Below are 26647 nucleotides of genomic sequence, written 5' to 3'. Positions count from 1 at the left end.
AGAGAAAGACACAGGAGAAAATATTAAATTAAATCATAGGAGGAGGAGGAGAAGGGAGAAATGTATATATATATTTTTTAAAAGTCACAGAATCAAAATAATGCATTGCTTTAAAATCCCATCCCTTAAAAAAAAAAAAATGTACAAAACAGTCTTTGAAATTTGATTCTTTTTTGTATGTTTCTTTTTTTTAAAATTTCATCCCCCCCCTGCTCACCCACCCACCCAAAAGCACTGGAGTTCAGTTTGTGTGTGTGTGTGTTTCTGTCTGTGTGAGTGTGTGTGTGTGTTTCTGTCTGTGTCTCTTTCTGTCTGTCTGTCTCTTTCTGTCTGTCTTTCTGTTTGTCTTTCTGTCTGTGTCTTTGTCTGTCTTTCTGTCTGTCTGTCTCTTTCTGTCTGTCTGTCTGTCTGTCTCTTTCTGTCTGTCTGTCTGTCTGTGTGTGTGTTTCTGTCTTTTCTGTCTGTCTCTTTTCTGTCTGTCTGTGTCTCTTTCTGTCTGTCTGTCTCTTTCTGTCTGTCTGTCTCTCTGTCTGTCTGTCTCTTTCTGTCTGTCTGTCTCTTTCTGTCTGTCTGTCTCTTTCTGTCTGTCTGTCTCTTTCTGTCTGTCTGTGTGTGTGTGTGTGTGTGTGTTTCTGTGTGTGTGTGTGTCTGTGTCCACTTGCTAGTTGTGATATATAAATATGTACAGTGAGGGGGGGGGGAGAGAAATAATCCAAAAAGGCTTTTTCCATTTCTGTCCGTTTGCCTCTAGAATTCCCTATCTGGAATCTCTGCCCTTCTGGCTGCTGTAGAGGCCTCCTCCCCTCTCCTCCCCGGGAAGCGGGGTGCACCTGCTGTCCCGCGGGGACCCCCCGCCGCTCCTGGGGGGCCCGGCGCCGTTCCCTGCCCCCCCTGAGGGGATGAGAGGCGGGGGGGGCCCCACCATGGAGGGAGGGGTCTTGGAGAGCAGTCCGTTCTGGTGGGGGTGATGGTGAGGGTGGCTGTACAAGGTCCCGGGAGCCAGCCTGGTGAACAGGGAGGGGGTCTGGAGGTGGGGGTGGGGGTGGTGCGGGGAGCCCAGGGCTGTGACCGCCTGCACCCCATAAAACCGCGCCCGCTCGAAATCCTCCCTCAGAATCTGAGCCCTTTCGTTCTCCTCCAGCAAGGCAGCTGTGTTCAGGATGGCGGACGAGGAGGCAGAGGAAGAGGAAGAGGAGGAGCCAGGTGCCCCGCCCACTCTCTCGTGGTGGTGGTGGTGGTGGGGATGATGGAGGGGGTGCAGGGGGTGGTGGTGGTGGTGGTGCGCGGGCAGGGAGTGGGGGTGCCGGTCGACCACCAGCCCCCCGAACTCATCTCGGACGTACCCCACCCTCTCCTGCTCATAAAACCGCTGTTGGGCCGCGGCGGCGAAGAACCGCGCGATTTGGGGGTCTCTTAAAACCATCTCTCGTCTCTGGTGGGCCTGGTGGGCCAGCTGCTGCTGCTGCTGCTGCTGCTGCTGCATGACTTCTTGAAGACTCCACGAGAAGGATGTGGCGGAGTGGGGATACTGGTGGGGGGAATGATGGTGGTGGTGGTGGTGATGGTGGGACGGGCGAGCCAGGACCTGCCCTCCAAGGTAGGCTGCCCCCAGCGCCCTGGTCCTCTCCAGCATCGAGAGAGAGCTGAGGGGGTGCGATGAAGTGGAGGAGGAGGCGGAGGAAGAGGCGGCTGCTGCTGGGTGGTGATGAGCCAAAACCGGACTGAATTTGAGTCCCATAGCAGCTGCGATTGAGGGGTTGTGGTTGGAGCCCAGGCTGGGGTTGGTACCTTGGTTGGGTAGCGGATGAAGGCTGGGGTGCAGCTGGGACAGAGGGAGGGGGTGGGAGGAGAGGAGGGTCCCTCGACTGCTGGGCCGGTCGAAGGAGAGAGGAGCCAGGGACGGGGGTGTGGGAGCCGGGGGTGGGGGTGGGGGGTGAGAGGGAGGGACGGGGATGGGCTCTTCTTTGCGTTCCTCTTTGACTTTGATCAGCGGGATGGGGAGGAGGGAGGGAGGGGGACTGGGAGGAGGAGGAGGAGGAGGAGGAGGAGGAGGGGGGGTGGGGGTGGTTGTAGCGTTGGCGACGGGACAGGTTTCGGCTTTCTTGGGGTCCAGCGATTGATCCTTGGGGGATTTGTGATCACGATTTTTCTCCCTCTCCTTCTCCCCAGCCGGACCCACGGACGTCGGAGGGTCGGGTCGTCCACCGTTCTCTCTGACCGAATTCACGGGGGCGGGAGCAGACGAGGACGAGGACGATAAAGGCAACGGATTGGCGGAGCTAGACAGTTTGCCGCCTCCCTCTCTCCCCAAGAGTCCCACGTGCTCTTTGACCGAGACAGAACTAGAAGTAGCGTTTGAGAAAGAGGAAGAGGTAGGAATGGCTGGTCCCGAATTCTCTGGGTTGTCGGGCAGAGCGGGTCTCGGCTGTCCGGACTGAGGGAGGTGACGACTGTCGTTCTGAAGTGTGTTCGGGTTCTTTTGCTGTTGCTCTTTGATTTTGAGCCTCTCTCTGTCTCTGTCCCGGCTGTGCTCTCTCGAGTCTCTCCCCCCTCCTCCTCCTCCTCCTCCTCTCTTTTCCTCCTCCGCGACTGCGTGACCATTGCTGTGGGACACTGCTGAGCTGCAGGGGGGGGTGGAGGTAGGGGGGGCACACTTTTGGTTTGGGGTGACAGGAGACCTCCGGACTGGGTGACGACCGTAAACACCATCCCTGGGGAAGAGAATAAAAAAATTGTAAAGAGAGAGGATACCAGAGACCGGTCAATATACAGCTTGATCAGCCCCCCAGTGTGTCTAGGTAATAAACTCAGGCGTGTCTGATTATTAAACTCCTAGTGAAACCAGGACTGGATCACACTGCTGTGCAACGGGAGTCTTATTCTCATCCCTGTGTTGATAACCAGCTTTGTTATTGCAGGGATGGGAATCAGACTCCTATTCCACAGCAGTGTGATCCATTCCAGGTTTTACTACCAGCTTGATCAGCCCCCAGTGTGTCTAGCTAACAAGCTCAGCTGTGTCTGATTATTAAACTCCTAGTGAAACCAGGACTGGATCACACTGCTGTGAATATCTTGTCTGGATTTTGTTTTTTTCCCCTCCTCCTCACCTCTCTTTCTCATCCTTGATCACCCTCTTCTCGTTCTCTCGCTCCCTCTCTCTCTCCCGGTCGACGGAGCTGCTGCTGCTGCCCCCCCGCTCGGCGTCGCCCCCTTTGGGCCAGGTGGGGGCGGTGGGGAAGGAGGCAGGGGCGCGGTGCAGCCTGTTCCACGGATCGTGGGGGTTGCTGAACCCTTGAGATCCCCCAGGAACATCCTTGTGAGCAAACATGGAGCTGGGAGCTGCAGGGACAAAATCAATAGAAATACAACAACAACAACAATAATAATAGTCATTTTAGCAGACGCTTTTATCCAAAGCGACTTACAAAGACTACGGGGGTGAACTCTGCATCATCAACAACTGCTGCTGCTGCTGCTGCTGCAGAGTCACTTCCAATAGGACCTCGTTTGTTTGACGTCTCATCCGAAGGACGGAGCACAAGGAGGTGAAGTGACTTGCTCAGGGTCTCTCACACACACACAGGGAGTCCGTGGCTGAGCCGGGATTTGAATCTCCTGGTATCAAGCCCCCTTTCTCCCCTTGTATTTGTAAGTTGCTTTGGATAAAAGCGTCATAATAATAATAATAATAATAATAATAATAATAATAATGTCATCTCTCTCTCCCCTCTCTGGTGTAAAGCGTAGGTTAATAAGCCGCTGTTGCTCACTTATATTGGGGCTCCCCAGCCCCCCAAAGGCTGCATTCCCCAGGGATCCCAGGGGGGTGTAGGTGGGACTGCGTCCGAACGGATCTGAAACTGGAAAGGGACTCAATTAGTACCAGCGCTCCCTAAGCCTATAAACCCCACCAATACCAACCCCAACAATACCAACCCCATCAACCCCAACATCAACCCCATCAATACCAACCCCAACCCCATCAATACCAACCCCAACAACCCCATCAATACCAACCCCAACAACCCCATCAATACCAACCCCAACAATACCAACCCCAACAATACCAACCACAACCCCATCAATACCAACCCCAACAACCCCATCAATACCAACCCCAACAACCCCATCAATACCAACCCCATCAATACCAACCCCAACAATACCAACCACAACCCCATCAATACCAACCCCAACAACCCCATCAATACCAACCCCAACAACCCCATCAATACCAACCCCATCAATACCAACCCCAACCCCATCAATACCAACCCCATCAATACCAACCCCAACAACCCCATCAATACCAACCCCAACAACCCCATCAATACCAACCCCAACATCAACCCCATCAATACCAACCCCATCAATACCAACCCCAACAACCCCATCAATACCAACCCCAACCCCATCAATACCAACCCCAACAACCCCATCAATACCAACCCCAACAACCCCATCAATACCAACCGCAACAACCCCATCAATACCAACCCCAACCACCCCATCAATACCAACCCCAACAACCCCATCAATACCAACCCCAACCACCCCATCAATACCAACCCCAACAACCCCATCAATACCAACCCCATCAATACCAACCCCAACCCCATCAATACCAACCCCAACAACCCCATCAATACCAACCCCAACAACCCCATCAATACCAACCCCAACAACCCCATCAATACCAACCCCAACAACCCCATCAATACCAACCCCAACCCCATCAATACCAACCCCAACAACCCCATCAATACCAACCCCAACAACCCCATCAATACCAACCCCAACAACCCCATCAATACCAACCCCAACAACCCCATCAATACCAACCCCAACAACCCCATCAATACCAACCCCAACAACCCCATCAATACCAACCACAACCCCATCAATACCAACCCCAACAACCCCATCAATACCAACCCCAACAACCCCATCAATACCAACCCCAAAAACCCCATCAATACCAACCCCAACAACCCCATCAATACCAACCCCATCAATACCAACCTCAACAACCCCATCAATACCAACCCCATCAATACCAACCCCATCAATACCAACCCCAACAACCCCATCAATACCAACCCCAACCCCATCAATACCAACCCCAACAACCCCATCAATACCAACCCCAACCCCATCAATACCAACCCCAACAATACCAACCCCATCAATACCAACCCCAACAACCCCATCAATACCAACCCCAACAACCCCATCAATACCAACCCCAACAACCCCATCAATACCAACCCCAAAAACCCCATCAATACCAACCCCAACAACCCCATCAATACCAACCCCATCAATACCAACCCCAACAACCCCATCAATACCAACCCCAACAACCCCATCAATACCAATCCCAACAACCCCATCAATACCAACCCCAACAACCCCATCAATACCAACCCCAACAACCCCACCAACCCCATCAATACCAACCTCAACAACCCCATCAATACCAACCCCATCAATACCAACCCCAACAACCCCATCAATACCAACCCCAACATCAACCACAACAATAACAACCCCACCAACCCCAACATCAACCCCACCAATACCAACCCAACCCCATCAACCCCAACCCCACCAATAACACCCCCAACCCCACAAATACCAACCCCAACCCCACAAATACCAACCCCACCAATAACACCCCCAACCCCACAAATACCAACCCCACCAATAACACCCCCAACCCCACAAATACCAACCCCACCAATAACACCTCCAACCCAATCTCAGGTTGGGGAAGAGTTGGGGGCGGGGTCAAACAGACTGCTTACCTAGGTGTGAGGGCGGGTTTAGGAATGAGTTCAGGGGTCCGGCAGGAGGGGCGAAGGGGGAGGAGCCATGATGGACCGCCCCTAAAAAAATCATGAGCAAGGACAGAAACAAATTGAGACAGAGAGAGAGAGAGAGAGAGAGACAGAGAGACAGAGAGAGAGAGAGAGAGAGAGACAGAGAGAGACAGAGACAGAGAGAGACAGAGAGACAGAGAGAGACAGAGAGAGACAGAGAGAGAGACAGACAGAGAGACAGAGAGAGAGAGACAGAGAGAGAGAGAGACAGAGAGAGAGAGAGACAGAGAGAGAGAGAGAGACAGAGAGAGAAAGACAGAGAGAGAAAGACAGAGAGAGAGACAGAGAGAGAGAGACAGTGCGAGAGAGAGCAACAGAAACAGAGAGACAGAGACAGAGAGACAGAGTCAGAGAGAGGTTTTTCAATTCAAATTTCTCAGATTCCTTTTATTTATTTATTTTTTTAAAATCAGCTCCCTTCTGTGGAATTGATATTTTTAGTACTCACCGCTGGCAGAGAAGAGGGTGGAGGGGCGGGAGAGATCGTGAGCGCTGGAGAGCGGGCCCACGGACCCGGAGCCTGGGACTCGGGTGATGAGGTCATTCCGGAAATCAGGCTTGTGAGGATCAGCCTGCATGTGCTGAGAGGAGGAGGAAGAAGGGGAGGAGAGAGAGAGAGAGAGAGAGAGAGAGAGAGAGAAAGAGAGAGAGAGAGCGATAAGGTGAAAGGAGAGGTGGAGAGATGCGAGGAGAGAGAGGGAGAGAGGGAGGAGAGAGGGAGAGAGACAGGGGGAGATGGGAGAGAGAGAGAGGGAGGAGAGAGGGAGAGAGACAGGGGGAGATGGGAGAGAGAGAGAGAGGGAGGAGAGAGGGAGAGAGACAGGGGGAGATGGGAGAGAGAGAGAGAGGGAGGAGAGAGGGAGAGAGACAGGGGGAGATGGGAGAGAGAGAGCGGGGGAGAGGAAGGAAAGGGAGTGAGAGCGAGAAAGAGAGAGAAGGTGAAAGGAGAGGTGGAGAGATGCGAGGAGAGAGAGGGAGAGAGGGAGGAGAGACAGGGTGGAGAGACAGGGGGAGATGGAAGGGAGAGGGGGAGGAGAGAGGGAGAGAGACAGGGGGAGATGGGAGAGAGACAGGGGGAGATGGGAGTGAGAGAGAGAGAGAGAGAGAGAGAGAGCGGGGGAGAGGAAGGAAAGGGAGTGAGAGAGCGAGAACGAGAGAGAAGGTGAAAGGAGAGAGGTGGAGAGATGCGAGGAGAGAGAGAGAGAGAGAGAGGGAGGAAGGAGGGGAGATAGGATGGGTAAGGAGAGGGGTAGGAGTGAGGTAGGAGATGGAGGGGGGGAAAAAAAACACACACATCTTAATGAAATGCCAAAACGCCTCCTTCACTCAGCCATTACACTGGGGTTAGTCAAGGCTAGAACCCCTAACCCTCAACCAACTGAGAAACCCCAAACTTGTGCGCTGGTGAATTCATTCATCAATGAGAGTGAGTGAGTGAGTGAGTGAGAGAGAGTGATACAGGGTGTGATTCTTCCTGTGTGTCAGTACTGGTCTGATTGACAGACTGCATTGAACAGGAAAGCTGCACTGTACATGAGTCAATGCAACAAACTCTCAAGCACGGTCAACAAACGCACCTGCGTGCGTGTTTGTATATCTCTGTGTGTCTCTGTGTGTCTGTATATCTCTGTGTGTCTCTGTGTGTGTGTCTGTGTATCTGTGTATCTCTGTGAGTGTGTCTGTATATCTCTGTGTGTCCCTGTGTGTGTGTCTGTATATCTCTGTGCGTCTCTGTGTGTGTGTCTGTATATCTCTGTGCGTCTGTGTGTGTGTCTGGGTGTCTCTCTGTCTGTGCGAGTCTCTTGTCAGTGTGTCTCAGCGTGTCTCTGCGTCCGCGCGCCTGTCTGTGTGTGTGTGAGTGTCTCTCTGTGTGTGTCTCTGCGTCCGCGCACCTGTCTGTGTGTGTGAGTGTCTCTCTGTGAGTGTCTCTCTGTGTGTGTCTCTGCGTCCGCGCGTCTGTCTCTGTGTGTGTGAATGTCTCTCTGTGTGTGTCTCTGCGTCCGCGCGCCTGTCTCTGTGTGTGTGAGTGTCTCTCTGTGTGTGTCTCTGCGTCCGCGCGTCTGTCTCTGTGTGTGTGTGAGTGTCTCTCTGTGTGTGTCTCTGCGTCCGCGCGTCTGTCTCTGTGTGTGTGAATGTCTCTCTGTGTGTGTCTCTGCGTCCGCGCGCCTGTCTCTGTGTGTGTGAGTGTCTCTCTGTGTGTGTCTCTGCGTCCGCGCGTCTGTCTCTGTGTGTGTGTGAGTGTCTCTCTGTGTGTGTCTCTGCGTCCGCGCGTCTGTCTCTGTGTGTGTGAATGTCTCTCTGTGTGTGTCTCTGCGTCCGCGCGCCTGTCTCTGTGTGTGTGAGTGTCTCTCTGTGTGTGTCTCTGCGTCCGCGCGTCTGTCTCTGTGTGTGTGTGAGTGTCTCTCTGTGTGTGTCTCTGCGTCCGCGCGCCTGTCTCTGTGTGTGTGTGAGTGTCTCTCTGTGTGTGTCTCTGCGTCCGCGCGTCTGTCTCTGTGTGTGTGAGTGTCTCTCTGTGTGTGTCTCTGCGTCCGCGCGCCTGTCTGTGTGTGTGTGAGTGTCTCTCTGTGTGTGTCTCTGCGTCCGCGCACCTGTCTGTGTGTGTGTCTCTGCGTCCGCGCACCTGTCTCTGTGTGTGTGTGAGTGTCTCTCTGTGTGTGTCTCTGCGTCCGCGCGTCTGTCTCTGTGTGTGTGTGAGTGTCTCTCTGTGTGTGTCTCTGCGTCCGCGCGCCTGTCTCTGTGTGTGTGAGTGTCTCTCTGTGTGTGTCTCTGCGTCCGCGCGTCTGTCTGTGTGTGTCTCAGCGTGTCTCTGCGTCCGCGCGTCTGTCTCTGTGTGTGTTTTAACGGTACCTTCACTTTCTCCTGATGCCGCAGAATCATCCATGCTACTCTTACGTGCATTGCACACCATTTCCCAGGTTTCTGAGAAAGAGAGAAAGAGAGAGAGAGAGAGAGAACAGAGAAAGGAGAGAGAGAGAGAGAGAGAGAGAGAGAGAGAGAGAGTTCACTTACACTCTTAAACCCACACTGCTCTCTGTACACTATCTCACTATATCTGACACTACCTATTTCTACACACACATCTTTATCTAGCTAGCTAGCTATCTATCTATACACAGCTCTGGCCAAAAGTTTAGCATCATCACCCTGTAGACCTCGTTAACATATTGAATTGCACCCCCTCTATATAGAATGAACTCCCTCAGCTTCATAGAGTCCAATGAAAGCTGCTGAATAATGTTCCCTTGTTAACATATTGAATTGCACACCCTCTATATAGAATGAACTCCCTCAGCTTCATAGAGTCCAATGAAAGCTGCTGAATAATGTTCCCTTGTTAACATATTGAATTCCACCCCCTCTATATAGAATGAACTCCCTCAGCTTCATAGAGTCCAATGAAAGCTGTTGAATAATGTTCCCTTGTTAACATATTGAATTGCACACCCTCTATATAGAATGAACTCCCTCAGCTTCATAGAGTCCAATGAAAGCTGCTGAATAATGTTCCCTTGTTAACATATTGAATTGCACACCCTCTATATAGAATGAACTCCCTCAGCTTCATAGAGTCCAATGAAAGCTGCTGAATAATGTTCCCTTGTTAACATATTGAATTCCACCCCCTCTATATAGAATGAACTCCCTCAGCTTCATAGAGTCCAATGAAAGCTGCTGAATAATGTTCCCTTGTTAACATATTGAATTCCACACTGCTTTGTAGTTTTCCCATATACATAAAATGAAAAACTGACAAAATGTGACATTTCTGAAATCTAACATGAAATTCTACTGGACTGCTATGATGGCTTCCGGTAGACTTTTTTTTTAGATCACTTTGTAGTTTCTCTTTGATTACACGATGTTAAATAAATTATCTTTACAGTTTCTTTTTTTTAATTAAAACGTCTCAATCCTTAAATTCTAGGTGATGCAAAACTTTTGGCCAGAGCTGTAGACAAATCGATCCATGTGTCTGTGTAAGAGAGCTAAAAAATATAAATTGAAGTAAACCATGACTCAGGTAGGTAGATTGGATGATTTTTAATACTACCACTAATAATAATAATAATAATAATAATAATAATAATAATAATAATAATAATTAGAATTTACTTACATTACTCACTCGTAATGCAGCCCTGAATGGATCTGTGAGCTGGCAATGAAAAACACAAACACAAGAGTTTAAAAGAGAGACCGGACTGTCTTTAATTTTCAATTAAAAACTAAATTAAATATAATTAAAAAAAAAAAAATAATAATAATAAAAAAAAAATCGTCCGTTTTCCTAATTCCGAGTTATTTTCATATATATATATATATATATATATATATATATTCTCTGTGAATCTGCCTTTGAGAAGCACGATTGTAGAATCCTAACTGCTGGGCACACAGCCTGCTCCATTCCCTTCTAATCATGCGACAGTCAGATTTTTCAACCTGCCCCTAATACAGCTCTGGCCAGAAGTTTTGCACCCTCACCCTCTATATAGAATGAACTCCCTCAGCTTCATAGAGTCCAATGAAAGCTGCTGAATAATGTTCCCTTGTTAACATATTGAATTGCACACCCTCTATATAGAATGAACTCCCTCAGCTTCATAGAGTCCAGTGAAAGCTGCTGAATAATGTTCCCTTGTTAACATATTGAATTGCACACCCTCTATATAGAATGAACTCCCTCAGCTTCATAGAGTCCAATGAAAGCTGCTATTACGGCTTCATTCCAGTAGACTTTGTGGGGGCGCAAGAGAGTCCAATTTTGTAACCCGCAGGGGCTTCTCTGTGCGTTCGTTTTTGACGTGCTATGTTAACTCAATAGGCAGAATATACGCGGCTACAGTCTGCAGTTCTGTTTTTCGTTGGTAGGAGGCAGCAGTATGTAAAGAAATGTTCTTGATAGACAGCGTCTCATCCGAAGGACGGAGCACAAGGAGGTAAAGTGACTTGCTCAGGGTCACACACACACACACACACACACACACACACACACAGGGAGTCAGCATCTGAGCCGAGATTTGAACCAGGGACCTCCTGGTTACAAAGCCCAAGCCGTTTTTTTTTTTTAAAATTTAAGCAAAAATTGTTTTTGAAAACTGTCTAAAAAGATCTAAATTATGTATCAATCTATCTATTATTATTATTTATTTCTTAGCAGACGTCCTTATCCAGGGCGACTTACAATTGTTACAAGAGATCACATTATTTTTACATACAATTCCCCATTTATACAGTTGGGTTTTTACTGGAGCAATCTAGGTAAAGTACCTTGCTCAAGGGTACAGCAGCAGTGTCCCCCACCTGGGATTGAACCCACGACCCTCCAGTTAAGAGTCCAGAGCCCTAACCACTACTCCACACTGCTATCTATCTATCTATCTAATTTCTTTAATTTATTTTAATGAACCCCTTAAAACTCATATATTACACTAGGTCAGTCCGTGGGCCTGGCATTCGAGAGAATATCTCTGGAACCAGAACAGATACCTATCTAGTTCACTGGAAAGTGCAGCTTTAGAGGGAGGCAGTGTGGTCCAGTGGTTAAAGAAAAGGGCTTGTAACCAGGAGGTCCCCAGTTCAAATCCCACCTCAGCCACTGACTCACTGTGTGACCCTGAGCAAGTCACTTAACCTCCTTGTGCTCCGTCTTTCGGGTGAGACGTAGTTGTAAGTGACTCTGCAGCTGATGCATCGTTCACACACCCTAGTCTCTAAGTCGCCTTGGATAAAGGCGTCTGCTAAATAAACTAATAATAATAATAATAATAATAATAATAATAATAATAATAATCTAGTTCACTGGAAGGTGCACGCTGCAAAGCGAAACTACAGCAAACCGCAGCTCAGGCCCAAGTCATGTGACATGAGTCAACAGATCCCGGAGTTTCGTTTCTGGCCAATTACTCGGTGGCTTCTAAAGGTGCCGTTCAGGTCCCAACGTCATTCGAAAGCGCAGGATTTGGGCTTTCCAAAGACTTCACACAATGCCTTGGTGATGCTAAACTTTTGGCCTCAGTTTTAAGATGGCAGATTACATTGGCGCCTGCCAGGTAACATTCTCCAGACAAGCTTCTCAAAGCCAGATTTTAATTAAAAACAAAAAACGACAAGACAAAAATTACAAGAGGAATAAAAGAATAAATAAAACATGGATTGCAGAACGTTTGAAAAATCCTTGCTCATACTTAAGCAAATTCTAATCTGTCAGTCACTCACGCGTGGGTCTTTCTGCTGTAAGGGGTGAGGCACCGCCCCCAATCTCGCCGCTATCTCCTGATTGGTTGTCTGAAAGAGAGGCGGGGCCACGTTTAACATCTCTACCAAAAAAAAAACACTGAGAAAGACTGGCCCGCTTTATTGACCAGTTAATAATAAATAATAAAACCGACATGAAATTTCAAATTTAAACTGTATTCGTTTCTTAAAAGGAAGGCATTTACAATCAATCTCATTTCCTCTCGTCAAACTCATCGCTGCTTCTCTCTAAGACTCTGTGGAGAGCAGCGACCCGCACAAACCCAAGCAGCTGTGTGATCCATTCCAGGTTTTACTACCAGCTTGATCAGCCCCCCAGTGTCTAGCTAACAAGCTCAGGTGTGTCTTATTATTAAACTCCTAGTGAAACCAGGGACTGGATCACACTGCTGTGCAGCGGGAGTCTGATTCCCAGCCCTGTGTGTCAGTATTAGTGGTCAGTATCACTGGTCAGTGGTCAGTATTGACCCCCCTCCCTTGAATACTTACCTTTGGTTGAAAGGCTCCCTGCAGTGAGCTGAAGGTTCCAGCAGGTGGCAGCACTGGCGGGAGCCCAGATACTGAGGGTGGATAGGTTGGGTAGAACTGCAACACAAACACATACACACACAGAGACACACACAGACACACACACACAGACAGACACAGACAGAGACAGAGACAGAGACACACACACAGACAGAGAGACACACACAGACACACACACACACACAGACAGAGAGACACACACAGACAGAGAGAGAGACCGAGAGAGAGAGACACACAGACAGAGACACACACACACACACAGATAGACAGAGAGAGAGACACACACACACAGACAGACAGACAGACAGACAGACAGACACACAGACAGAGAGACGCACACAGACAGACAGAGAGACACAGACATTAGCAGAGTGACTATCAATATTAGGGCTGTGCTAAAACACATAACTGCCTCTAAGTATTTGTATTTATTTATTTTTAAAAACAGCAGGTATTAAATAGCCCTATTTGTTATTCTAATTAAAAAATAACCACGAGGGTTATATAAAATCAAAGGCATTTTTTTTTTTTTTTTTTTTTAATGGTTGGGAGTTTAAAAAACTTGAATAACAAACCAAAAAAGTATGACTGTCCAGTTATGTTTTTCCTTTGTGTGGGCTCTGATATGCAATGGTAGCCAATGCGTTACTGTACAGATTTGTCTGCATAAACTTTATTCAAGAGAGTGAGTAAGAGCAGAGAAGGAAAGGAGGAGAGAGAAGAGGAGAGAGGGGAAAGGGGGAGAGGAGAAGAGGAGAGAGGGGAAAGGGGGAGAAGAAGAGAGAGGGGAGGGGGAGAGGAGGAGAGAGAGAGGGGAAAGGGGGAGAGAAGAGGAGAGAGAGAGAGGGGAAGGGGGAGAGAAGAGGAGAGGAGAAGAGGAGAGAGAGAGGGGAAGGGGGAGAGAAGAGGAGAGAGGGGAGGGGGAGAGGAGAGAGAGAGTGGAAGGGGGAGAGAAGAGGAGAGGAGAAGAGGAGAGAGAGAGGGGAAAGGGGGAGAGAAGAGGAGAGAGAGAGGGGAAAGGGGGAGAGAAGAGGAGAGAGAGAGGGGAAAGGGGGAGAGAAGAGGAGAGAGAGAGGGGAAAGGGGGAGAGAAGAGGAGAGAGAGAGGGAAAGGGGGAGAGAAGAGGAGAGAGAGAGGGAAAGGGGGAGAGAAGAGGAGAGAGAGAGGGAAAGGGGGAGAGAAGAGGAGAGAGAGAGGGAAAGGGGGAGAGAGAGGAGAGGAGAAGAGGAGAGAGGGGAAAGAGGGAGAGAAGAGGAGAGAGAGAGGGGAAGGGGGAGGGAGAGTGGGGGGAGAAAGGATACAGAGGAGACAGAGAGGAAGAGAAGGATGAGAGGAGAGGAGAGAGAAAGAAAGAAACTAAATCTCTCAGTAATCGGTCTACACTTTTTAGCTTTAGAAAATAAAAAAACAATGATAAAAGCGCTCGTACTCACATTGTGTCGGTACAGCCCGTCCATTTTCCCAGGGTACTTATCGAACTGCAAATTAAAAGCCAACGAAACAGTGAGCTTCACAATCTGACAATACAACGATTATTAATAAACCAACCACAGCCAAAAGCGTGGCCCAGCTCACATATTCTAATCTAAATATTATTTAAATATCAATCTTGCATTTTAACCCTAACCCTGTAACACTCAAACTCACCGAGACAGACGCACAAAAACATATTTATGAGGACTTTACATTGACTCAACACCCTCCCCCCACCCACCCCCATTTTGAGTTGGTATGCCCGGAGTGTAGAGCAGCAGTACACTGGGGTTGGTACGTACCATCTGGGGCATGGGGGTGTTTGGTACAATGGTGGCTACAGTTTGTCTAGCAGTCTGTCTGTCTGGCTATCGGTCTGTCTACTCACCCAGACAGACAAAAGCAAACATTCACTTACAGTGTTCATGAGGACTTTACATCACCCCCCCCCCCCCACCACCACCACCACCTGTTTTGAGTTGGTATGCCCGGAGCGCAGACCAGCAGTACACAATAGGGTTGGCACGTACCATGGGGGAGGCGGGGGTGTTCTGTACCACAGCAGTGGCGGCGGCGCTGGGAGGCAGGAAGGGGGTATAGTGCTGGTGGGTGTGGGTGTGTTGGTGCTGGTGGTTATGCTGGTGATACTGGAACGCCAGCGGGCCGGAGGCTGTCCCAGACCCGGGGGGGCCGGCGGCAGGGGCTGCCGGGCCCCTCCCCTCCCCACCGGCTCCGCCCCCCGCCCGCTCAGCCCCGCCCCCTCCCCCCGACTGGGAGGTGAGGAAGCGAGAGTTCAGCTCCTGTCGGATCAGGTCCTGCTCTGGAAAACCAAAGAGAGGGAGGGAGAAGGACAGAGAGAAATGAGATCTGTGTGTATCTGCTACCGGTGGGTCAAATCCCAGCTCAGCAACTGACTCCCTCTGTCTGTGTGTGTGTGTGTGTGCGTGCGTGTGTGTGACCCTGAGCAAGTCACTTCACCTCCTTGTGCTCTGTCCTTCGGATGAGACGTCAAACAAACAAGCTCCTATTGGAAGTGACTCTGCAGCAGCAGCAGCAGCAGCAGTTGTTGATGATGCAGAGTTCACCCCCCTAGTCTCTGCAAGTCGCTTTGGATAAAAGCGTCTGCTAAATAACTCTCCAGCTCTACACCACTAGCTAGCTGTCTCTGTCTCTGTCTCTTGTGAAAAATCAAAGACAGAGTGATTGTATTTAGACACACCTCTAGCTGTCTCTCTCTCTCTCTCTGTCTATGTCTCTCTGGCTGTCTTATCTATTATAATAATAATAATAATAATAATAATAATAATAATAATAATAATAATAATAATAAACTATTTTGTATAGTGCCCTTAAAAGCAATCATCTCAGAGCGCTTCACACTTAACAGTACAACAATAAATAAAAAAATATTATACATAAAAAAGCACAAGGAAATCAAACAAAATCATAAAAACGCCTTTCTAAAAAAGAAAGTCTTTAAATTAGCTTTAAAAAACACTCAAAGAAGCCGAGTCCCTGATCTCTAGTGGAACAAAGTTCCATAATTTGGGGGCAGAGCAACAGGAGGCCCTGTCGCCCATAGAGCGCAGGCGAACAGGCGGGACACACAGCAGTGTGAGATCAGCAGAGCGGAGGTTGCGAGTGGGTGTGTAAAAAGATAAAAGATCTGACAGATAAGTCGGAGCTAGCCCATGAAGAGCCTTGTATTACCTGTCTCTCTGTGGCTGTCTATCTGTCTAGCTCTCTCTCTCTCTTCACACACAAAAAAAAACACACGTTTGTAGTCTGCAGTGTTTTCACGAGGACTTTGCATGGATTCTCATATAGTTGGAGATGCTCTATTCTGAACTACAGAGAGGTCTGGGTGTGAGGGGAGGGGAGAGATGAAACTCAAACACAATAACTGAAGTTACAGAACAATTACAATCTGCTGCCCACCTGAAAAACATATTACATTTAGCAACCCCCCAGCAAACGAGCAAAGCCTGCTTTATGATGATGATAATAATAATAATAATAATAATAATAATAATAATAATAATAATAATAATAATTAGCAGCAGTGTGGAGTAGTGGTTAGGGCTCTGGACTCTTGACCGGAGGGTCGTGGGTTCAGTCCCAGGTGGGGGACACTGCTGCTGTACCCTTGAGCAAGGTACTTTACCTAGATTGCTCCAGTAAAAACACAACTGTATAAATGGGGAATTGTATGTAAAAATAATGTGATATCTTGTAACAATTGTAAGTCGCCCAGGATAAGGGTGTCTGCTACGAAATTAATAATAATAATAATAATTGTATATATATTTTTTTTTAAAAACAAAAAATGTTTTGAAAACTGTCTCATCTAAATTATATCTATCTATTATTAATTTATCCAGTTGATCAGCCCCACAGTGTGTCTAATGTGTCACTGCTGCATCCTAGTTCACCTCCCCACCCTGTAGTGGCTCCGTGAGGCGAAGCCCCTTACCTGAGAACACAGAGGCCGCCGCTGCAGATGTAGCATGCCCGGCCACCTGCAGCAAGGGAGGAGGGGGGGGCAGGCCGGGCGAGGGGGCGAAGAGACCCCCTCCGGGGTGAGAGGGGGGCCGCAGCCCCCCCGGGAAGGGGGGGTTGAGCGACAGCGCCAAACCGGAAGGGGTGGAGGGCCGGTGGAGAGACAGCTGGTTGGAGCTGGAAGAGGAGGAGGAGGTGGGGGTCTTTGAGGGAGTGCTGCTCCGGCTGTGAGAGACAGGAGAGGGGGGGTGGAGAGATGGGGAGAGGGAGAGGGGGTGGTGGAGAGACAGGGAGGGAGGGAGGTAAGAGAGAGAGAGAGAGAGAGAGGGAAGAGAGAGTTATTCTGTTCGTCCATTGTGATTTTTAATAGGTCGACAAACACTGGTACATAATTTTTTATCAGGTTATCCTTGGCAAAACAATTTGTGTTTATAAATACAAATAAATGCGTCTGCGTGAATAATATATATTACACACACACACAAACACACACACACACACACACACACAGGCAGCAGTGAGGAGTAGCGGTCAGGGCTCTGGACTCTTGACCGGAGGGTTGTGGGTTCAATCCCAGGTGGGGGGGACACTGCTGCTGTACCCTTGAGCAAGGTACTTTACCTAGATTGCTCCAGTAAAAACCCAACTGTATAAATGGGGAATTGTATGTAAAAATAATGTGATATCTTGTAACAATTGTAAGTCGCCCTGGATAAGGGCATCTAAGAAATAAAATAATATTATTATTATTATTAATATGTAGGCCAGCTGGCTCGGAACTAAAATTATATATATATATATATGTACTTTCATTAAGTATATGGAAAACTACAAAGCGATAGTTAATATACATTATATATATATTTTATATATACACACACACACACATATATACATATAGATAGATATATATCTATATATATCATTTTAGATATCTGTCTAACAGCTGAATAGAGAGTCATTTCCAGTCTCAATCCATCTCTAAGCTTTACTAACCTGTTGTTGAACCCGAGTCCTGCGCTGAAGGGGTGCTGTAGGAGGCCCTTGCCGTGGGATCTGGGCTGGGGGGTGGAGCGATTCCCCTGGCTGGGGTTGGACGGGGGGTGTGTGGGGGTCCGGACCTGGGTCTGGCCCCCCGTGGTAGTTGGGCGAGGGGGAAGGTTTGTCCCCACCTCTCCGTGCCTCTTTGGGCAGCGAGGGAGAGGAGGGGTGAAGGCGCCTGCTCAGCGGCAGGCCCGGGGGTTCTTTCGGCAGTCTGCCGTCAGCTTCGCGGTTCCTCTCTTGGCTGCGCTGGATCCCCGATACCCTCGGGGTGACGGAGAGGCGGGGGGCGAGGTCGTGAGGGGTCAGACCATTCCCCGCCGTCTCTGGAACTACAGACAAAACAGATTAATAAATTAATAAATAAATACAAACAGAAATTTACATTGTGGGCTTGTATTTGGGGGGGGGGGGGGGGGGGGGGGTCAGTCGTGTGGCACGATACAGATCTGTAGAAATCAGTTGCTGACCACTGACCGCGAATACTGACCAATAATACTAATACTGACACACAAGGATGGGAATCAGACTCCCGCTGCACAGCAGGGTGATCCAGTCCTGGTTTCACTAGGAGTTTAATAATCAGACACACCTGAGCTTGTTAGCTAGACACACTGGGGGCTGATCAAGCTGGTAGTAAAACCTGGAATGGATCACACTGCTGTGCAATAGGAGTCTGATTCCCATCCCTGCTGTGAACGAGAGGAGAGACACTTACTTCTGCTCGTGGAGACCGTGAAGGAGTGATCCAGCTCACTCTCAGAGGCCTGAAAACAGAAGAAAACCACACAGTGAATCAAAAAAAAAAAAAATTCCAGTGTAGACCAACCGACAGACAGATGAAACTCTGGCCAAAAGTTTTGCATCACCTAGAATTTTAGGATTGAGACATAATTATAAAAAAAAATTCAAAAAAATATGAACATAATTTAGATCTTTTATTTAACATCATGTTGTAATCAATGAGAAACTACAAAATGATATCGCGGAAGCCATCATAGCAGTACAGTGATTATTTCATGTTAGATTTCAGAAATGTCGCATTTTGTCAGTTTTTCGTTTTATGTATCTGGGAAAACTACAAAGCGCAGGGTGTGGAATTCAGTATGTTAACAAGGGAACATTATTCAGCAGCTTTCATTGGACTCTATGAAGCTGAGGGAGTTCATTCTATATAGAGGGGGTGCAATTCAATATGTTAACAAGGGAACATTATTCAGCAGCTTTCATTGGACTCTATGAAGCAAAATTAGTTCACTCTATATAGAGGGGGGGTGATGCAAAACTTTTGGCCAGAGCTGCAAACAGACAGACAGACACACACACACACACACACACAAAATATCCAAAACTGCACACATTCTAACAATATAAAACACAAAAGCTCTATTGCAGCACAAACCGATTATCAGATTATCGGGACGGATCTCTCCTCAGAAATCAGGGGGGCTGACAATCGGGCGAGGGTCTCTGGTGTGGATCGGGGGCTGATTCACCGTTCAGAGAGAATTAAGAAACAGCAGCTTGGGATCTGTTCGGATCGCTGCTCTAACACGATTGCCATCACCTGATTTCTGCGGAGAGCTCCATCGGGACAAAAATGGGGTAAAACGGCAACCATCACAAACTAGGCTTTTTCGCAAGACCCTTACCTTGTCATCGGAGTCACTCTCCGTGTCGCACTGTGGGGGGGGGGGGGGAAGAAGAAACAAAACAACTGTTGGATAAAACTTGAATTTCAATGACACCGCAGTAATTTCTAATTCCAAACCCAGTTGCACTAAAAAAATAAGATGCCCCTACACGCAAGATGAGATCCTCCGAACTCTGGCCTGCTTGTCATCCCCAAGCAAAAGCGAACCGCACTCTGAGAACGAACCTACAGCTTCGCAGCCCCCCCCCCCCCCCCCCGACTCTCCGGAGCTCTCTCCCAGCTCCAGAGCGTGCGGCTCCCACAGTCGCTCGCTTCAAATCAGCTCTCAAGACCCACTTGTTCTCTCGCTTTCCCTGCTCTCTAAGCCTGATCTCTGTTATTAGTTAATTGCTATTTCAGGTTTTTCACTCGCTTATCGATTCTGTGTGACACACGCATCCACAATGTTTAAAATTCACATCCTTGCATTCAAGACTCTTGTATTAGCCTACAGATGCCTTGACCAGACTGCACCCAGCTACCTCCAGACCCTCATCTCTCCCTACACCCCCACTCGACCTCTCCGCTCCGCCTGCACTAGAAGACTGGCTCTACCTCCGCTACGCTCCCCTGCCTCCAGAGCCCGCTCCTTCTCCACCCTCGCAGTGGTGGAATGACCTTCCTACAGATGTCAGGACTGCCCAGTCCCTGACCACATTCCAGTGCCTCCTTAAGACTCACCTCTTCAAACAGCACCTGTAGAACTCCTCTGTTTGTATCCTGGGACACTATCACCCTTCATGTAAAGTGCTTTATTTTGCTCTTATCTGCCCCCTATTTTACTGCATTTAATCCTGTACTTCAGAATACTGTAATCTGCCAAGTGTTTAAACTGTAGTATTTTGTATTTAATCACATCCTGATGTAACTATCACTATTTAATCATATCCTGATGTAACTATCACTATTATCTGCTGTATTATTGAATTGTGGTTTGTCACACTTGAACAAAAGTTATTGTATTTCTTGCTCTTATTGTATTACTTGTATTGTAACACTTGAAATGTATTTGCTTACGATTGTAAGTCGCCCTGGATAAGGGCGTCTGCTAAGAAATAAATAATAATAATAATAATAATAATAATGTGTTATGCCTGTATTTAATGTATTTGCATTGTTTTTTACTGTTTGTATTTAATGTCCTGTGCCCTGTATTTCACTGTATTTCACTGTATTTAATGTATTATGCGTTGTTCCTCACTATCTTGTAAAGTGCTTTGTGACAGTGGTCCACTACGAAAGGCGATACACAAAATCAATACTGATTGATTGATTGATTGATTGATTGATTGATTGAAACAGCTACACCCACGTTAACTGTGCTTTATTCTAAATAATCCAAGCCTTGATAAATCACAGGTGCTTACACAGAAGCATACAGCTACAGCCCAAAACATTTTAGGACCTAGAATTTTAGGAGCAACTGACCACCCCACCCCACCCCTCAACGCTGCTGCGTTTCCCTCAGGAAGAATTTAAAGCAAACACCTCTCAGACTCACTGCAGCACACAGAAATATCCACTAGAAACTGTCTTCAGGGCTTCAGATGATTCTTAATGGTTAAGTATTGGGTTAGGGTCAGGATGGCTTGGTTTTGTAGAGTTATTATTATTATTATTTATTTCTTAGCAGACGCCCTTATCCAGGGCGACTTACAATTGTTACAAGATACCACATTATTTTTACATACAATTACCCATTTATACAGTTGGGTTTTTTACTAGAGCAATCTAGGTAAAGTACCTTGCTCAAGGGTACAGCAGCAGTGTCCCCCCTACCTGGGATTGAACCCACGACCCTCTGGTCAAGAATCCAGAGCCCTAAACACTACTCCACACTGCTGCCCACACAGAGTTGCCTAGCTCTGATTCCATCAGGACAGTTTGCAAAGGACATTCTTTCACGCCTTTGGACTCGCTACCTGCCACAGCCAATCAGTGCTTTCCTTCCTGACTCCACCCACCTCCCCACCTCCCCCCCCCCTCCCCCCTACCCCCCTACCCCCCAACCCCCCAACCCCCCAACTCCCCAACCCCCTACCCCTGGTTACACACATACTTACAATATAACCGTTTTCTAAAAAGGCAGGACCGGACCCCTGTATTATATAAGAAAAAAAAAAAAAAAATGTTTTTTTGAAATGATTATTACACACCAAATACCAATACAAAAACAAGCTTACATTTGGTTTTGTTTTAAAACCCTTTTCTCGCATGAACTTTTTAAGCAAAATCGCTTTTTTCCATCCCCTGTAATAATCACTACCATCATCACAGGGATGGGAATCAGACTCCCGCTGCACAGCAGTGTGATCCAGTCCTGGTTTCGCTAGGAGTTTAATAATCAGACACACCTGAGCTTCTTAGCTAGACACACTGGGGGCTGATCAAGCTGGTAGCAAAACCTGGAATGGATCACACTGCTGTGGAATAGGAGTCTGATTCCCATCGCTTGTACCTCTCTCCTCCTCCTTCTCCTCCTCCTTTTGGCTCTCCTGTCAGGCTCTCCCATCCCATTGGCTCTCTCTCGCTCCCTGTCCGTGCTGCCTCCCCCCCTCCTCTCTCCCAGGTCCGAGCCCGGCCCGTTCTCTTCCGGTCGCTTCCTCTTTCCACTGCGGCGTTCCCAAAGCTGGGCTCGCTCCGAAGGCTTCTGGACCGAGTCCTTCTGGGAGGAAAAAAAGAGAGGGAGGAGGAGGAGGAGGAGGAGGAGGAGGGAAAGAGATATTAAGAGATTTGTATTCCCTAAAAAACACAAAAATACAGCTGTGGACAAAAGCCTGGCATCCTCACCCTACAGAATGAACTCTCTCAGCTTCATAGAGTCCAATGAAAGCTGCTGAATAATGTTCCCTTGTTAACATATTGAATTGCACACCCTCTATATAGAATGAACTCCCTCAGCTTCATAGAGTGCAGTGAAAGCTGCTGAATAATGTTCCCTTGTTAACATATTGAATTCCACCCCCTCTATATAGAATGAACTCCCTCAGCTTCATAGAGTCCAATGAAAGCTGCTGAATAATGTTCCCTTGTTAACATATTGAATTGCACACCCTCTATATAGAATGAACTCCCTCAGCTTCATAGAGTCCAATGAAAGCTGCTGAATAATGTTCCCTTGTTAACATATTGAATTGCACCCCCTCTATAAAAAAAAAGAAAAATACGGAGGTCAAGCACAGGTATTAAGACCCAGTTTTGTCTTATCTCCTTGTACAGCACGCCACGGACCGCCCTGTCCTTAATCAGGGGTGCAGCGACACACGGGGGCGTCTCCGAATCGCCTCACCCCTATCTCTGCCACACACTGCATCGTCTTGTGGGGTAGAGACAACAAGACCACAGCACAGCGGTGCTTGGGTGAAGAAGTGTGTGTGTGTGTTTTGTATCTGGTATGAAACGCAAACCTCATCTCATCTTAAGGGCGTGTATTTAACACCACAAGAATAGGCTTGAAATGATTATTTAAATCTTAGTTATTTTTGCCTTGTACAGCTCTCCGGTTACCAACTGGCGAGTGGTGCTATATAAATAAATAAATTATGCATTATTAAAAAGTGATGCGTATTGCAATGCATATTATTATTATTATTATTATTATTATTAATAATGAGTTATTTAGCAGACGCTTTTATCCAAAGCGATTTACAGAGACTAGGGGGGGGGTGAACTCTGCAGCATCAACAACTGCTGCTGCTGCAGAGTCACTTCCAATAGGAGCTCGTTTGTTTGACGTCTCATCCGAAGGACGGAGCACAAGGAGGTGAAGTGACTTGCTCAGGGTCACACACACACACACAGGGAGTCAGTGGCTGCTGCAGAGTCACTTCCAATAGGAGCTTGTTTGTTTGACGTCTCATCTGAAGGACGGAGCACAAGGAGGTGAAGTGACTTGCTCAGGGTCACACGCACACACACACGCATGCACGCAGTCAGTGGCTGAGCCAGGATTTGAACCTCCTGGTATGAAGACTCCCTTTCTTTACCCGCTGGATCAGCGAGCCTGCCTGTCTGCACAGGGAGAGTGAATCTACAGTGTGGGGGTGTCAGGATGTGGGGTCCCTAATCCCTGTGGCACAGAGTGGGGGCGGGGCAGTGGCTTCCCTAAATCAAAGAGAAAACGTAATCTGGAAAAACTAAAACGATCCAGAGAAGAAACACACGTTAAAAGGAGGCAGTCGTGTTTATGACATCAGTATTTTGTTTTTTAAAAACCACACTGACAGGGAGTTCACACATTTAAAACGGCAGTCTATATGTGTGACTGATGGGTAAACAACGTACCTCACAATGAGAAAACTAATAATTTACAGAAGTAAAATTATCTTAGATAAATAACTCGTTTACAAACGCACGTACGTCAACGTAACTCACAAACCCCTAGTTTTTATTTATTTATTTATTTATTTATTTAAGAAGTAATTTGGCAATTGTGCGAGGCTCATATTATAAATAAAATGGCTCTTTGAGCTCAAATATATATTTATAAATATATAAAATTAGTAAACTATTAGGAGGCACTGTTTAGTTATCACGATGAAGATAACGACCAGGGTATACAAACACAAAGTCTACACTTCATAAATACAACAAAATATGTTTACACTTTGTAATAAAACACAAAAGCGTTTTTTTTTTTTTGTTTTTTTTTACCCCTCTCACCTCCAAAGCTTCCAGGGAAATGAAGCTGGCAATGGCGAAGCAGTCAATGAGATCTTCCTCGGACGACACCGACTCTCGCTTCCTCCGCCGCGGCGGTCTAGGCCTATTGTTATGGGCTGCGGGCCTGCTATCCTCCCCGCCGAGCCCGAGTCCTCCCGGCCCAGCTCCCGGTCCCGCGGCTCCCTCCAGCTCCGAACCAGAGGACGGGGAGTAGGCCCGCGTTTCGCCGAGGCCTGATCTCCTCCTCCGCCGCTCCCGGTCGCGCTGAGACCGGGATCTCCGGCTCTGCCGAGAGCCGCTGCTTCGACAAGGGCCTTCCATCGTGTTCAACTTCCTCTCTCGTTATAATAATAAACGTCTTTTCAACTTCTGAGCCCCCACCTCCCACCCCCCCCCAAAAAAAAATAATTAAAAAACTTGAGGGTCTTATTTTGTATATCCTTTGAAAAACCCCTAAAGCGGACCAGTTTTAAAACCAAATACTGATATTTAAAATCCAGCAACTTAACAAGAACTCCTTCTCGTTCTTCTTGTGCTTTGTGTGTGTGTGTGTGTGTGTGTTTTTATTTATTTATTTATTTAATTTTTTTAAAGCCACATCCCAGAATAGGGTCATTTATTTTGTTGTGTAACTAAGTTTGATAGAAAATAGCACCACAGACGTATAAAAACACGATTTATACCCGGGTCGACACGACAGGAAGGCTTATCCGGCATTATTAAAAAATACGACTCTTGTTTTGTTGTCGTTTTTTTTTGTGGACAAAACACACAACCTACCACGCCGAGGTTAATTCTGTGCGTGTGTTGTGTTTTGTATAAATTATAAAAAAAAGAATATTCTAGATGTATTTCCTCCGAGTGTGTCTCTCTCGGTTTTTAATTATTTTATATATATTTTTTTTTTCCCCCTTCAATCGACAACAGCCGCCAGGCCCGCAGAAAACAAGTATCGCCTTATTTCTCTCCCACCTCAGATTTTAAAGAAAGCAAACAATAAAAATAAATAATAAATTAAACCTTTTTTTGTCTCACTAATTATTTGTTTGCAAACAATACAGTTATTTTACGTAAAATGGATACACTTGGCCAGGTTGCAATGGTGTTAAATGTATTTATTTATGTTTCTGTTCGATTTTTTTTTTTTAAAACACATTTATTTATTATTATTTAAAGTGAAATTGCACGCAGTCACACCAAACACGTTGTTTAAGCGTTATTATTTGTGTTACTTCTCTGTCACCGATGTTAATAATATTATAAACAGTTTATTAATAACTGGTACGTCTGCGGGCTCAATTAAGTATCTGTGTGATTCAGAGACAGACGGCGTCTCACACGTTTGAAAAAGGAAACGGCGCCTCGGTTTTTTTAAAAAAAAATAGTAATAATTAAAATACTACGACTAATTATTATAATATTCGTGTTGATTTCACTACCTAAGATTCAACAGAGTGTGTAGAAAGCGCCCGAACTAAGAAATTTCTAATCTTTAAATAGCCAGGTGTGGTCCCCGTCATAAACAGTTTCGTTTTTTTTTTTAATTTCCTCCCTCCCCCCCCTCTCCTCAAAAGTAAAAAAAAAAAAAGATATATATGTATATTATATATTTAGTTTATTTTTCATTAAAATCCAAAAAGTCATTGAACTGAAGGGGGGGGAGGGAGTTTGGGCGGCTAACGTTTCCCGTGGTAGTTTATTTTGATGAGGACAAAACAGAGGTGTGGAGGTGATTGATGAAAAAAAAAAATTAAAATATTGTAAGATTTAGGGACAAACACATCCAATTCAATAAACAGCTTTAAAACGAGACGCTTTGTGAGGGCTGATCTGTATACAAACACAGAGAGAGGCAGCGGAGAGGTTTGCCAGGAAAACACTGTTTTGATTTGTTTTTTTCTTCCCACAGTGGTCCTTTTCGAGGTTATTTATATATATATATTAAAAAAAGTCTTGTTGCTTGAAAGAGACACCAATTTCTTTCCCTTTTTGACAGTAAATCCCTCTTTTCTCTTCAGTATTTTTGTGTATCTCTCTCCCTCCCTCCCTCCACAGCGGCGTCCTGCGCCTTTAACAGCTTTTTAGAGAACGGCCAGCGCGTGCCCCACTTGCTTCTCGCTCCTCGGGAACAATATGGAGACTCGCGGACAGCTCGAGCCCTCCCTCGTCGTGTGGGTATAAATACGAGGCGGTCAGCGGGAAAAAAAAAACACAAAACGGTTAACGACGGCGGCGGGTCCTGCCGTCCCTGTATAATCCACACAACACAACGTCTCTCGTTTTTATTTTTTTTGGTTTTTCTTTTGTTTTATTTCTTTTTTCTCTCTCCAAAATGGTTGCCGTCTTCTGCCGTCTTCTTTTTTTTTTTTTTTTTTGTTTTTTTTTTTTGTTTTCGCTCACTACCAGTCACTCACAGACGGTGTTAGCCCCACGACCCCGGGGTAGCGTCATTTTCTTTTTTTCGTACTGTATTTGTATTGTCACCAGACCAAACAAACAAACGCGCCCGCTTTTCCAGTAAAGCGATAACGTAAAGAGGTTTAAAAACGAAAGGGGTCGCTGCGTTTTTATTTCCCCCCCACCCACCCCCCCAAAAAAAGCTCCGTCC

At 46.9% G+C, this 26647-nt stretch overlaps 1 protein-coding gene across 1 annotated transcript in view; it reads right to left on the bottom strand.

Moving 5' to 3' along the window:
• Nucleotides 1–285: 285 nt before the first annotated feature.
• LOC131723243 (autism susceptibility gene 2 protein homolog) overlaps nt 286–26647 on the bottom strand; it is a 26534-nt gene continuing 172 nt past the window's right edge. Inside the window, exons 1-19 of the mRNA XM_059016866.1 lie at nt 24040–26647; nt 21836–22042; nt 21441–21476; nt 19337–19366; nt 18403–18451; nt 17640–18016; nt 16618–16868; nt 15994–16004; nt 14675–14964; nt 14105–14149; nt 12633–12728; nt 12105–12173; nt 10003–10041; nt 8733–8804; nt 6334–6466; nt 5811–5891; nt 3774–3863; nt 3111–3342; nt 286–2711 (exon numbers count right to left, since the gene is read on the bottom strand). The exon at nt 24040–26647 is cut by the window's right edge and continues 172 nt beyond it. Of these exons, the coding sequence (XP_058872849.1) occupies nt 758–2711; nt 3111–3342; nt 3774–3863; nt 5811–5891; nt 6334–6466; nt 8733–8804; nt 10003–10041; nt 12105–12173; nt 12633–12728; nt 14105–14149; nt 14675–14964; nt 15994–16004; nt 16618–16868; nt 17640–18016; nt 18403–18451; nt 19337–19366; nt 21441–21476; nt 21836–22042; nt 24040–24360 (4383 nt within the window). The 5' untranslated portion in view covers nt 24361–26647 and the 3' untranslated portion in view covers nt 286–757. The remainder of the gene's footprint in view (nt 2712–3110; nt 3343–3773; nt 3864–5810; nt 5892–6333; nt 6467–8732; nt 8805–10002; nt 10042–12104; nt 12174–12632; nt 12729–14104; nt 14150–14674; nt 14965–15993; nt 16005–16617; nt 16869–17639; nt 18017–18402; nt 18452–19336; nt 19367–21440; nt 21477–21835; nt 22043–24039) is intronic.

This window comes from Acipenser ruthenus, chromosome 54 (assembly GCF_902713425.1).
Source record: "Acipenser ruthenus chromosome 54, fAciRut3.2 maternal haplotype, whole genome shotgun sequence".
NCBI lineage: Eukaryota > Metazoa > Chordata > Actinopteri > Acipenseriformes > Acipenseridae > Acipenser > Acipenser ruthenus.
Note: the sequence above shows the minus strand (reverse complement) of the source record. Positions and strands in the feature narration are given on the sequence as shown.